General features: G+C 39.7%; 1 protein-coding gene across 1 annotated transcript in view; it reads left to right on the top strand.

The window, feature by feature from the left end:
* Positions 1-11,139: 11,139 nt before the first annotated feature.
* The window catches only part of BICD1 (BICD cargo adaptor 1), an 89,592-nt gene continuing 86,382 nt past the window's right edge, over positions 11,140-14,349 (top strand). Inside the window, exons 1-2 of the mRNA XM_027679611.1 lie at positions 11,140-11,151; positions 13,195-13,407. Coding sequence (XP_027535412.1) covers positions 11,140-11,151; positions 13,195-13,407 — 225 coding nt within the window. The remainder of the gene's footprint in view (positions 11,152-13,194; positions 13,408-14,349) is intronic.

Genomic DNA, 14,349 nt, shown 5'->3' with positions numbered 1-14,349 from the left:
TTTGCTCACAAGCCCGTGGAGTGCTGGGAAGTGTGGTGCAGAGCAGGTTGGCTGGAGTGGCAGCAGTCAGGCCAGGTCCTGCAGGGCTCGCTCTTTCTGGTTCACTGCTGCCTACATCGCATCCTGGCTGATGGTGCTGAGCTCCATTAGAGTCTCCTCCCTGCCTTTGTAGGGATCCTGGCTAACAGGGCACTGCACAGCCACACGGGGTGTCAGTGTTGCTGTGCACACAACTGTACCTACAGGATTTTCAAAAGTGTGTTGAGAAGCACACATCCTTCCAATTTCCTAGAGTCATGTAGGTGAGGTGGGATTTTTTGTTTTGTTCTGTGATGTCCACCTTTGGGTACGTTGAGACCTGAAAGTGGTAAAGTTTGATTTAAACATCATCTGCATAGATTTCATATGGAGTTACCACTGTCTTTAAAAGTTGGCTTACAGATTCCCAACAGTAAATATAGTTATAACTATATTTTGACACAAACGAGTATCTGTGAATCCATTGCAAGAGAAATGTGTTGTTTGATGACCTTATGTATTTTTCACTTAGTGTTTCCTACAAATGCACTCATAGATGTGCTGCAGTTCAGAGGTTCAAGATTAAGAGAGACACAAAAGAAGCCTTCAACTCTCTCAGGAGTTGCCTTCAAGTGAGAGTCAATAGGGAGCTCTCTGTCCCCTTCTGTTGTAAAATACTTAAATTAACTGACATCCCTTCCCAATGTGGGTTTGCCTGACACTCTCCAAAGGCTCTTTGTCTGTAAAGGACGAATCATTCTCCATCATTTGTGGAAAGCATTGATATTTATTTGCATTCTGATCGTGCAATTGTGCAAATGGCCATCAACTCGTACTGGGATACATTCCATTACAGTTTGCTAAGTATCAAGTTCAGAGATGTGTGAAAGCTTCCTTTCTGGGAAAGAAAAGGAAAGCTCCCGCATCCGGTGCAGCGACAGATTTAGCTGGTCTAGCTAAGCACTCCTTTGCTGGCTGCTGACTGAGGTGTTCTCCTGTCTGTGTTGCTGATCCTCTGCTCTGTGGGAGCATGGGCGTTGCTCCTGTGGATGGGTGTCAGGGGAGGAAAGGAGACTTTCAGTTCCACGAAAACTGCTGTTGTGAAAAAGAAGACTTTAAAGAGAAAATGCTGATGATGCTGGTGAAAGCTTCTGTGCAAATAAGATGGCCACTGAACGAGCTGAGAGTGACAGGTTTTGCTGATTTGCAATAAGTTAGTTGTTTAAACTGTTTGTAATTTGCTGGCAACTTCCACATGATTAAATATAGTGAATCAGGAACCAGAGTACAGTATGTCATCTAGAAATATATACCCAAGGGTAAAACATGGGCTTCACTGAAGCTAATGAAATCTTTGGTTATTTTCTCAGTAGAACTAGGTAAGTCGCGGGTGCTCAATTTGCATACGCTTATGCAGTTTTTTTACAGTCTGGAAGATAGGTCACCCTGAGACAAAGCTGCTGACAAAGCAAAAGCATATTATCCTCTTAAACTTGTTATCCTTTGCGAATTGCTTACTGGGAGACAACTTATTTCACAAATGGGAGTTTACATCACCAGGCAATATTATGTATGTAACGCTGTCAGAGAAGAAGACTGGGAACTGCTTAAAATTTTGGTTGGGGTAAGATGAGCCCATCCTATAAGCATGCCTGCAGCCCTGGATGTTGCCTGTTGATTCCTGATCTCACTGTTTAGCGTGTGGTTTTCAAATCCCATCCTTGCTGCAACAACTTCCTCTGTGTTCATGCACTAAAAGGCGAGTAGTGCTAGGGACAACCGAGCCCTTGGGCAAAAGCACTGGGAGGGCTATGGTTGGACACATGGCTTAGACTGCAGATTTCTTGCTTATGAAGCTAAATCTCTGTGGGGCTATTGCCTTTTGCTTGTTGGGGTGACACGTGGGATCAGTCTGGAGCCCTGCTGCACTTAGACAAGCAGGTATGCAAGTACACAGCATGGGGCGTGGTCTGCCTTCTTCAATTTATTGTCAGGCTGACTTTAGACAGACACATTTGGTGTGGGTGCAGAGATACTTGGAGGAGTGCCAGGCCATCTACCTTCTCACGCAACCTCATGTGTCAGACAAGTCCCTCTCCTCGTTAGTAGATCTCCTGGTCAGCAGTGTACACCAAACCACTTTCATCTACTTTGGTTGAATAAATGGGCAGGTTTTTTAGTTAGGTATTTTGGGTTTGATGGTTTGCCTTTTTTTTTTTTTCTTCTTACTCTGTGCAAAATGAATTACATCTCTCTAAGGATTGCAGTGGGACAATCTATGGCAATCCCATTCTCTGAGTCTTACTTTTTTGGGGGCATTAAGTAGGCAAGCTGTTGTTGCTGTAAAATGATTATCAGTACCACCATATGCCTTAAAATCTCACTTGCTCTGGAGGCATGAGATTATCCAGCACTTGCAGTAAGCACCCAGCTGCAGTAGCATTGTGTGAAACAGTTGTGTGCACTGCACTGATCAATGCTAATGGAAGCAAAAAGTTCCCCATGGTAAATGAGTAGCTGGCAGCATTCTAATTAAACCTTCCTTTGAAAATAAATGAGAGGTCTGTAATTTTGGCCTCTTGTTCTGAAGGGCATGCTTTTATTTAGAGATTTTTCCAACTTAAATTTTTTGGAGGTTCTATAAATGCCTGAAGCAGTAGAAATCTCTGAATAGTCTTTCTTTCTCCTTTCAAACCTTTAGTTTAGAAATTATTTTTCTAAAACTTAATGTGTGCTCCCTCCCCACCCCACTTAAGTACTCCAGCTCCAGGAACTAGAATGTGGAGCTCTTTCCTTGCATTCCATTGTCCAAGATACTTGTGCTAGGTGCAACTCTGGTTACCACATGCTGATGTTAAGCAAGTCATGTGTGGTCACAAGGAGAGAGTTTATTCTTATTAATCACCTATGGAGTGGTGAGAACTGCTGTGCTGGCAATTCACATAAAGAATTGCAGAGAATAGGAATGTAAGTTGTGCCAAACAAATTAAGGCTTTAAATTTAATAAGCAGGAGTACTTCTGTGGAATATACAGGAAAAATGTAATCTGTAAGTATAGTTGCTCATGAGATTTTATCAGTTTGGAAGATGATCTTTTACTGCCCTGACTGCTATAGACCTGAGCCTCGTCTTGCCTCGTTACTATGACTTTGGCTGAGACTGAGCCCCGCTCTCAGGTTGTGATTTTTATGACTGCTGCAATAAAACTGGTTGAGAGTGCTGGTGTCTCAAACAGGTAAAACTCAAGATCCGTTTATGCTTGTCATTGAAATTTCCCTGTCTCTGTGTGTTCCATTTAAATGATCAAGTTTGTTGATTACAATAAAACCACAATGGTCATCTTCAATTTCAGACTGGTGTTGAAGATAGCTAAGAAAATGGCCAGCCATAGCTCTTTCAACTGTATGGTCCTGGAAAAGTGTGTCCCAGTCTGTCCAGCATATGGAATTGCTCCTTTAATCCATAATAGAATTCAGTTTGGAATAGGTTCCTGAAGATTATCTTATCTGTCTTCTGGCTGAAGTTTGAGGTTGTGTTCCTCAGGGTCTTGTCCTAGACAAGTTTTGAAAGTATCCAAGGATGGAGGTTACACTCTTGGCACTTATTTTGGTGCCATGCCTCTCTCAGAATGGATTTTCCTTTGTCTCTAAATGTCACTTGAAGCATAATATACTGCTGTTTTGATAATCGGAGATCTTTCCTGTGGGTCCCAAAAATACCTTAAAGGAGGTAGGAGTTTTTTCCTTCTCTTTTCCTGTTGTAGCTTCTAATTTCTTTTGTTTGTATGACAAAGAGGTATTCTCAGGGTAACGACTTCTGCCTGAGGGTGACACTACAGTGCTTTGAGGACAAGATGGTAACTATATTACTTGTTTTCTTGTTCAAGAAGAGGAGTTTCCTGTTCTTTGAGAAGTAAATCTTTAATTTTGCTGCTTAGCAACAATAACACCACTTACCCTATGCTCAGAATCCACAGTTTTAAAACCCTGGGGGGCTGATTTATGACTCTTAAAATGATTTGGTTTGAAAGGGACCTTACCTTCTTTTTAATTGAAAAAAACCAGCATAAAAAATAAAAGAAGAGGATATAAATAAAAGGGATATTCTATTGCTTATAGGATATATGTAAATACAGCTAAGTGTTCTGCAGCAGACAAACATCATTTCCTTCTGAATCTGAGAACAAATGTCAGAAATCCTCATAAAGTGAGGCCCTGCTAGTTTAAAGTTTTCAGGTGATTTAATAAGCAGTTGTGTAAGTAGTTCTGTTCTTTAGGGATGAAATGAGAAAATGACAATTAGTTTTTTAAATTTCATGCATCTACTTGAAAGGTAGCACAAACCTAATATTATGTCAATAAGTTTTTCCACTTTTTGTAAGTGTTCTGAGACATACTCCTTACATCTGCAGCAGTCAATGATAGAGAGTTGCTCCGTTGTTTTTTTTACTGTAATGTGCAAAGAGCATTATCTTCTAAGCAGCAGCTTTCTTTTTCCTTGCTCCGTGCAACTTGATGCGGTTGGATCCTGCTCTTTATTTCTTCTCTCCTCTTGGAGAAGAGGCATTCTGGGCATGGAGCCTCTGCCCCTTATTTGCTGGTCTGGAATATCGCTAACTGGTTGTGATAGGAGTCCTTCCTTCCTTTCCTTTGTTATGCCCATGCAGCTGGAAATAATCTTTACCTCTCCAATGCTGCCATTGAGACTTCTCTCCGTCGGGAAATCGTGGCAGAAGTAGTAGCAGCAATGTAGAATGCACTTGGTGCACTTCATTATTTGTTTTTTTTATTCACTACCAACATGACTTTCCTTAGACCACTCCTAAAATGGTCTAAAAAGGTGCTCTCATTGTGGAATATGAGTTTACATATGGGGAGCTAACGTGAAATAACTAAAATGTCCCAGCAGGCTGACAACTCTTTAAGAGTTGTATTTTGGCATGCATTCTTTGCAGCTTTATTCAAGCAAGCACAGGAGACAGAACTGCAATTATCTTAGCCGTTTCATACTCAGAAAAATAGAAAAAAAGAAAAGCAGTTAGAGAAGGGGAAAATAGATTAAAAAATCTTAGTAAAAAAGGGATTTTGCTGTTACTGGAAGGCATATTTCATCTCCACCTTCAGACACATTTTGTTAAAAAAAAAGTCTTTGACAGTCTTACATGCTTGTTCTGGTAATGCTTCTATTGGTTTTACTTGGAATTTTGTAATAGCTGGAGGTTGATCATGTAGCAGTGTAAACTCATAAGCACCAATATAGTAATTGGTGTAAATTTTTGAGCCACTTTATGTTTCATTAATAAGGTGTTGAATTTTTTTTAATAGAAATTATTTAATTATTGGACGTTTTCATTTCGAACGGAGCTGCTTTAAAATTACCAGCATGAAACTAATTAGTTGTGTTGTAGATAAGTGGTGCTCTTTGTTACAAGCTTCCCCTTTCTTGTATTTTCTGTGCCTGGAGGGAATGCTCAGGGCTGGGGAATTGAAATCCTCATCTAGAGTGCTGTTAAAGGCAATTAAATGGAAATTCTTATTCACTCCCCCTCTTACGGGATTGCTGATGAACAATGGAGGTTAGCATTGACTGTTCATTTTCATGGTATTACTTTCTTCTTGTCTATAAATATTTCCTAACCATCACATTTAGGCATATTTTTGTTCCTTATTTATAAAAAGGCAGCACGGTTGCCTAAGGCTTCATGTATTGATTGAAATCAGCACACTATGTACTGGGACTGTAGAAGTGTGGCCGTGCCTGTAGCTGAGTTGAATGTAAATGCTCATTTCTCTCTGTATTTTCTGAAGGCTTTGTTGATTAGCATCTGATATATGAATTTCAAGAGGACTGTAGACACTGAAGGGATCCACTGAGAACAAACAGAAGCGTGCACATCCTTCACACTTTTATCCAAAGCTTCCTTGGGGAAAAGCCTATGAATTGTTGACATTTGTCCTACTGCTCTACATTGGTAAACAGACTCAGTATTACTTATGTTTTCTGTGTATCTGATCTCCTCAGTATTTCTGGCACAGCTAAAACCTCCAGCACGTTGGCTTGCAAGCCACTTTTGCAGGTGAAATCTTTCATGCAGATATTAACTTACATTACTTTATCGTTGCACCAGCATTTGCATTATTATTGAATTGATTAAGTAAGCTGGTGTTTGGAAATAAAGTTAAATGCTTTCTACCTTTAGGTGGCAATAAAATAGCTTCTTCAAGTAGCATTTATAGGTTTATCAGTTACTGTACTATGCTCATAGAATCATTAAGGTTGGAAAAGGTCTGTAAGATTGAGTCCAACCTTTGAACAAACACCCCCTTGCCAACTAAACCATAGCACTAAGTGCCACGTCCAGTCATTTCTGGAATACCTCTAGGGATGGTGATTCACCACCTCCCTGGGCAGCCCATTCCATTGCCTGTCCAATCTGAACCTCCACCAGCACAGCTTGAGGCCACTTCTTCTTGTCCTGTCATAACTACAGGACATTTTATTTCAGGTCATGAATGGATCTATCATAACGCCCTTTCCACTACATAGCAGATACTGTCCTCTACATTTTTGCAAATGGGAAGTTGAGGAGTACTTTGCTTAAGGTCACATCAAGTGTCTCTAGCAAAGCATGAATTGAAAAAACCTGTCTTTTGAAGTTTAATTTTCACCATTTTCAAAAGGCAGACTGATTGCATGAGAAAAAAATAAGGAAAATCTAGTTTGTTAGCTTGCTTCAAACAGAGTACAAAACATTTAATTTTTTTTTCTGCAAGATGGGGCATATGAAGTAAAAGGTATGTTGTTACTTTAAAAAAATTAAACCCCAAACAAACACACACAAATCCTGTTCATGTTTTGTTCCATAGATCATAAAACTGATCATCTTGAGTCTGGAAATTTTGAAATGACCAGTGCTTAGCCAGTTGCTTGGGTACAGTGGAATTTTGATCAGTTATCTCATATTTCTCTTAACTGGGGGACTGGTTAACTCTAGGAACCTTCTTTGTTGCTCTCAGCTGAAAGATAAAATAGTGATGGGGTTGAACATCTTTGTATCTTCTGCCTCTCTGTAGGAGAGTTCCACATCCTGCTTTCTTGAACACAGGAGCAATTAGACAAATGGGACACTTTCCTAGCTGTAAAATATCAAGCTGTTTTCGAATAGCTTGTCAACCCAAAAGTTCATGATCTAGTTTTCTTGCTTGTATGCCCATGCTGATTCAGGCTGTGTTCTCAATCTGTTTTTGACTTTTCAATCTGCTTCCCTGCATGGGCTGTCCATCTCAGATGCACTATCCACACAATACCTATTAATTTTTTTCTCTGTCATCATTAAGCTTGCATCTGCCTGTGTTTTGATTGCAGTATGCCTGGTATTTGCATTTGAAGGCTTTAATCACTTCAGTATTGGGTTCCAAAAGGAAAACTATTGCCTTCTCTCAGCCATCTTAAATGACCATCAGGAGGTCATGTCAACTGCATGAAGATTTAACCTAAATTATGAAAAGGTTTTAGAGGCCTAAAACTTTCCCATGTTTTAAGAAAGCAGATATAATATGACTGGAGCCCATCAGTCACCTCTGCAAAGGCATTATTTGCTGTTGCACTGCCAAGAAACACAATGGGCTTAGACTCGGTGCCTCCTCCTGTGTTCTTCAAGAGTAAAATGCAGTCCTTGTCCAAGACACTGGACAATCTGTGCACCCAGAGTGTGAAGGGAGCAGGGAATGACAAACAACCAAGTGACCAGAACTGAGCATTGAGCATACACCTGTAAGACAGCCCTTGGAGAGAGAGATTACCAGTTAGGCTGAAGTCTGGGTTGGATTTGCTAGCAAAAAAACTGGTACACACAGGTTGATTTCATCAGCCTTCAGGTGAGCAGGGTATAAAATACTGGAGATAAGTTAAGGAAATAATGTCTGAATGGAGACACATCATGTCTTATGGAGGGGGCAGTTTTGTACCAGCTGATTTTGAGGGAAGGGCTAGAACCTGCTCAACCACTCATTCCCCTGCTTGGTCTTGTCCAGAGGGGATTCCCTTGCAGACCTGTCTGCCACTGATTGCTCCTTAGCAGAAAAATTTCAAAGAACTCTGAGCTTTGGTTAATGAATTGTGAAAAAGAAAACTAAAATTTATACAATTGTGAATTTTTTTTTTAAGTATAAAAGCTTAAAACCCCTCATCTTCTCTGAGAGGCATGGAATTGCAAATGACTAAGGGCATATTCAGTGATAAGTGGGCATTCCAGTTTTGCCATAAAATACAAGACCTGTCCCTGACCTCAACCCCTTACATCTCTAGCAAAGATTTCCATCTGTGGTGTCATACTGACATTTGACTAGGAAATATGGTACCCTCTTGGATAATCCCAGGCTGGTTTTTCCCTGCTTTTGTGTTAGGAATGTGGAGGTAACTAATACATAATACATTCTGCTTTGCAGCAAGTTAGCAGCTGAAATAGGCGATCATTGGAACAATTCGATGCTGTTGCATTATGCATCAGAAAAACTACGTTAAGTGTCAAAGCCATAAAGGCAGGGTGCCTCTTTCTGATAGCAGTCAGGTCATGTTTTATTTCTTATTAATCATCACAGACTAGAAGAATTAATTTCTATGCAAACACTTCAGAATTCCTGTCCCAGGAGGTGGCTAGTAAAAATAAAAGTGAAACTCAGAAATAGCATTCTTCATTACCTACTTATGTTTATAACTGATATGTGCATATGTGCTGCTTTCTACACCTAAATTAGAAATCTAGCTTCTCTTTTTCCTTTTTTTTTTAAAGTGTTAAATATAATTTTTGTTTTACAGACATAATTTCATGTCACTCGCTGAATATTTGCTTTCTACTGCTATTTATATTTGCATATAAATATGACATGTTGTCTGGAACAGTCATTTTTCTATTGTTCTTTTACAAATCTGTGCCCATTTTGTTCACAGCATTATTTCTGTCGTGCTAGTTTGCTTCTGACACTGGAATTTCCATCTGGGGTTATTTAGAGTTCAGTGGTAAATGGCTTTTTCCTCAAAGGTTGCACTTTTCTCCGTGGTCAGACTGACATTTTCCCTGTGTGTGCCCACTGTTGCCATTCTTTGTCATGACCTCATGCTGATGATTATTTTATCGTTCTCAAAGTTCAAATTTTAAGATGCCTCTAAAAAGTCAGGATGCTGTTACAATTCTCAGGTCTCAGAATATGTATACAACGTTTAATGGCATCTTGTTACTCAGCTTTTATGACCAACTTACAAAAAAGTATCACCTCACTCAGACAAGAACATCTTTTTAAGCAAAATTTTAAGAGAAGTGACAATACCTGTGTAGGATGAAATTCAGACTGATCTCTGTTAGGACAGTCTTTGTCAAAACAGTAAATGTGCCTCAGTCTTTGCAGCTGATTTAAGCTATTGTGTCTGCACTAGGAGCAGGTTTCTCAAGGAAGCAGAGGCCATAGAGGTTTACACGGCCCTTTCTGAGTCCAAACTTGAATCTGGAAAATGATGTCCTATGCTGGAAAAGCTCCACACTGTGATTACTGAAACTAAGAGCCACTAAGGGACCAGTAGTGATTTTTAAGTGGTTTTAATGAGGAATCATACCAAGCATGGCAGCACCATGCTGAAAACAACAGTGGTAAATAACTGACACAGCTGCCCAATATAGTACAGCACCTACCTGGAATACTTCATAGAAATCACACAGGCAATTTGGGCACTGTTCCTGCATCTACACCCATAGTTCTTTGCTTTCCTGATTACTTTCTCGAAGACTAGGTCAGAGAACTCTGTATGACACGTTGACATACTTGTCCTAATCCATTTGAAAAGATGAAATAGTGTGGAAGAGCCTGTCCCTGCTTTTGTTGTCCTGACATCACCTGAAATTTGACTGAGGGAGAAGCTGCTGTGGTACTAATTATAAGTAACAAGTACTTTTAGGCAGGAACAGCATCTCTTCAGGAGCCAAACTCTTTACCCTGGCTATAAATATCTGAACAAAATGAGCAACCTGGTTTAGAGGCAGAGGGGTCAGAACTGGATGATCTTTAAGGTCCCTTCCAACCCGAACCATTGTATGATTCTATGGAAATACCAGTATCTTATACAATGGTGAATGCAGGGAACATCTGCATCTGCAGACATCTGCAAACATACCAGTTTTTATCCAATAATTGACCCAAATGCAAGTGAACTGTCTTTATCTTGCAGTCCAGGTTGTCAGCCTCTTCTGTTTTGAGCTTCATCTGCTGCTTCCTTCTTCCATGCTTGATGCCAATGCCAGTTACATGCGCTTCTCACAAATGAATGCCTCTGTGCCAAATGCTCCTCCAGTTCCCATCTTGTCCATTACTGGATTTTGCTGATATGGATTTCCCATCTCCTGGGAACATTTTGACTCTTTAATGTCCAACGTGTTCAGGAGGGGATTGTGAAGGCTGGAGGGGGCTGTTCCAGCTCTCCCCAGCTGCAGTCTGTTCATGCTGTTGGCTGTGTGGTGTCTGGGCTGTAATGTGTGAGGTGTTTTGTCCCATTCAGGTCTGGAAACCATTTGTTGTTGGAGGGCAATCGTTGTGCCTGTTGTAAAGTTAGATGACCTGTAAACTTCTTCTACTGTGGGGGTGACTTCAGTGAAATAAGTGAGCACAGTTAATTGGAATATTTATATCATAGCGAGATTATAAGGTTTCAGAAATAAGTAAATGTATCAAACAAATTATTAAAACATAAAATCAAAATAGAACAAATATTTGGCTACCAGCTGAATTGATATATGCTTTAATTTAAAAGTGGTCAGTCTCATGCAAGGCCTTAAGTGGGTATGTCTGGACAGTTTAAAGTTTTTGATGTTCTATACAGACCATGAAATACAGAAGCAGAACTTTTTGCTTGCTTTATATTAAAAGACATCTCATATTTCTCTCCTTGTTTGCATGGATCTGCATAATTTCCAACAATATGGAAAGCAAACTATACTTCCTTGCTTTCTTTCCCCTGATTTGGAACATATTGATAGCAGTTTAAGAAAGAAATTGAATAGTATGATAAACAGTAATGTTCAAATTTGGATTCATAGGAAAAAGAAAAAGTTTATTTTCTGTAGTCATAGGCACAATGGAACGTAAAGTATGCAGTAATTTTCCATTATGCTGTGCACCCTCCACAGAATCTGTATTCACTGCCATTCTAAATATCACATCTGCTACAAATGCACCTTCAAAATACATTTGAGGAAAATACAGTATGCACCTGGAAGGCTGTCATCACTGTGCACTGGTATTTATCTATAGTTAAGTGGTAGGGAGGACTTCAGGTCCCATTTATGCATGAACTTCTCCATCCCTCTTAGTCCTACCTGCTCTTCTGCTGTATTTTGATTTTACCCCAGGGTCAGTGGCCTTTACATTTGCCGTGTAGGGTCATCATTGGCCTGGTGCTTTCTGCTCTATCTCAAATTAGGAGCAGTGAGCCGTTGCGTATAAGTATGTAAAGTAAGATATAATTTATTAGCAGCCCTCCTGAGACAGTCATCTTAGATGTACAGATATAGTGACTGAACCAGTGCTTAACAGTTTCATTAAATTGAATTTCTTGTTATTTGGAAAATCCTATTTGGCAAGTTGCTGACGCCTGCTATTTCAGTAACTTACTGTCTTTCGAGAAGACAGCTGGGTTAATACATTATTGAGTATTTTTAGCATCCTTTAATGCTGAGTTCACAGGATTCTCTAAGTGAAGTAGACTTTAAAGCACAGAAGTTTTTGAAGAGGGTTTTACTTTGAAGTTTTTAAGGGGCTGCTTCACTTATAGTGCCAGTAAAACTTAGAATGTGTTCTGAAAGGCTCTAAATAGCAGCAGTAAAACAATGGATTTAATTTGGCAAGTAGGTCTTATCGATAGGCAGGCAAAGAAGGCCACAGTTAACAGTGGGTACAAGTGTGTACTCTGCTTTGTGGTTTCATAGAACTGAGTAGAAATCAGGCTTTTAGGGATAATTTTTTGCTGAAATAACATATTATTGTGACTTAAATCTTTCTCTCATGCATTAGGGAAAAAAATAAAAGTCATGGTCTTTCAAATGTGTTCACTTTGAATTAAGATGTATGATACAACTTCTGCCTATGTTGGGCCAAATATTGTTAACATTAGATACCTTCTTTTGGCTTTTTCCAGAATTAGGTCATGTCACTTTCAGCTAAATGTCTATTTTTAAAGGTAATACAATCAAATAAGGGTTTGTTTTATTTTACTTTTTGTATTATTTTATTTTTATTTTATTTTTGTGTGTATATTATTTTGTTTTATTACATTATTTTTTATGTTATTATATTATTGCTGGGTTTTCCCCTCTGTGTTTCATAGCTAAATGGTATCTCCATCGTGTCTACTGTCATGGCTTGTTCTTTGCATCCTTTCAGGTTGCTCCGGAGCTGTCAAAAATAACATCAGAAATTGTCACTGAGAAATACTGCCTTATTAAATTGATCAGTCCCAGCCAGTAGCAAGAAGAGAATCACTAGAAATTATCTATATATTTAGACACATCTTGAACACTAAATATTGTTTCTTCTCAGCAGAAAACACTGAGCACAAATGAAATGAAGGGGCTGACAAACTGTGTGCTTAGCATACCAGGGGTGTAGATGGCCACTGCTTGGTACTCATTTATCTTTCTTTCAGGTTGCAGGAGCTTTTCTCCATACCATGATATCAGTTCCTATAATAAAAGGTTGTTGGAAATGGAAAACAATTAAGAAAGATTTGTCAGCTATTTATGCTCTTTAAAACAACACAAACCAGGCGTTTATTTTGCAGAACTGGGGAAGAAAGGAGTTGATGAATTATCGGCTGGCCTCACGCAGGAGAGTTAAACACTGGTGCTAATTAATGGCTAGTTAGCAGAGCACCATCTTGATCTCAGTGGAGGTCGCCTGGATGGGGGCCATAAATCCATACCGCAAATGAGACCAGCTCCAAGATGCTTCATTTCAGCTAAATGAGATGGTGGCCCTCAGCTGCTAGGAGGCTGCTAAGGCAGTATTTATTAGGTCAGAGTTTGGGACTTGCAGATCTGTTTTCTTCCCGCTGGCTCTGCAGCTGCTTGTTACTGTTGATAATTTTTCCAGGGCTTCAGTAGTTGTTTCACTGTGCGCTGTTTTCCTCTTGCAGGCGTTTGGACAGTCCTTCTCCGTTCACCGCAAAGTGGCTGAGGATGGAGAGACACGGGAGGAGACTCTGCTCCAGGAATCTGCATCAAAAGAAGCTTATTACCTTGGGAAGATTTTGGAGATGCAGAATGAGCTCAAACAGAGCAGGGCGGTGGTCACCAATGTTCAGGCAGAGAATGAGAGGCTCACTGCCATCGTCCAAGACTTGAAAGAGGTAAATGGGGGTGTGCAGGGAGCAAGGGGCTGAATTTCCTTGGAGTATCATGGATAACATGGCTCTGAGTAAGGAAAACAATACAAGTAAAAATGCTCACCTTCTGGTCTGTGATCATCCCTGAAACCACATGGCCTGAAAAGGCTACAATTCAGAAAGGGAAAAACATAACTTTTATTATTTTTAAACAACAACAACGACAAATTCATATGAGTATAATAAAACCCAATTCAGGAAGCTACAATTTCCTAAGCACTCTTAGCATTTTGCATTGTATTTTATAGCACCTACATATAAGTGAATTTTACATACACACATTTTCTGCGCCCTTCTGATTCATGCAACTCCTCTCTTTCTCAGAATTCACATGATTTCTCAGGTATTCTGGATTGGCTAGACTTAGATAAAGCTTTCACCATTTTTCTTCTCCTGTAAAGCAAAATTAAAATACATGCTCATGTTTAGAAAATGGTAACAGTAAGAAAGTCAGATGTAGTTAGTGGCCATATGAGACAATGAATAATTTCAATGGAGAATTTAGTAATATTTAATAACTTGCCTTTTTCCCCCTTGAAATCTGGAAGTTATAGAAAGTTACTTTGCTTACTGTTGTTTCTATATCCCAGTTAGTGGGAGACCGATATAATTTTATGAGTTTATGCTTTCTCTGTCAATGATTGCTACATGAATTGTGCCAACTAAAGCTCAACACCAGCCCTACACAAGAGGAAGGTGGCTGTTTCCTTTGGCTTTGCTAACAAATTGGCTGTTGCTCCCTTTCTTAGACTCTTAGACACACACATCTTAGACTCACTAAGATGCGTGTGTCCCACTTTGGCCAGTTAGTTAAGGTGAAATGGAGGATAAGTCCTCAGTGTAGGCTGTTTTTCCAACTTGTGTCTGAGAAGATGCACGTGGAAGTGATCCCACATCTTCCCTGCA

This window comes from Neopelma chrysocephalum, unplaced genomic scaffold (genome assembly GCF_003984885.1).
Source record: "Neopelma chrysocephalum unplaced genomic scaffold, ASM398488v2 Primary Assembly neopelma1_59, whole genome shotgun sequence".
NCBI lineage: Eukaryota > Metazoa > Chordata > Aves > Passeriformes > Pipridae > Neopelma > Neopelma chrysocephalum.
This window is presented reverse-complemented; position numbering and strand designations above follow the sequence as displayed.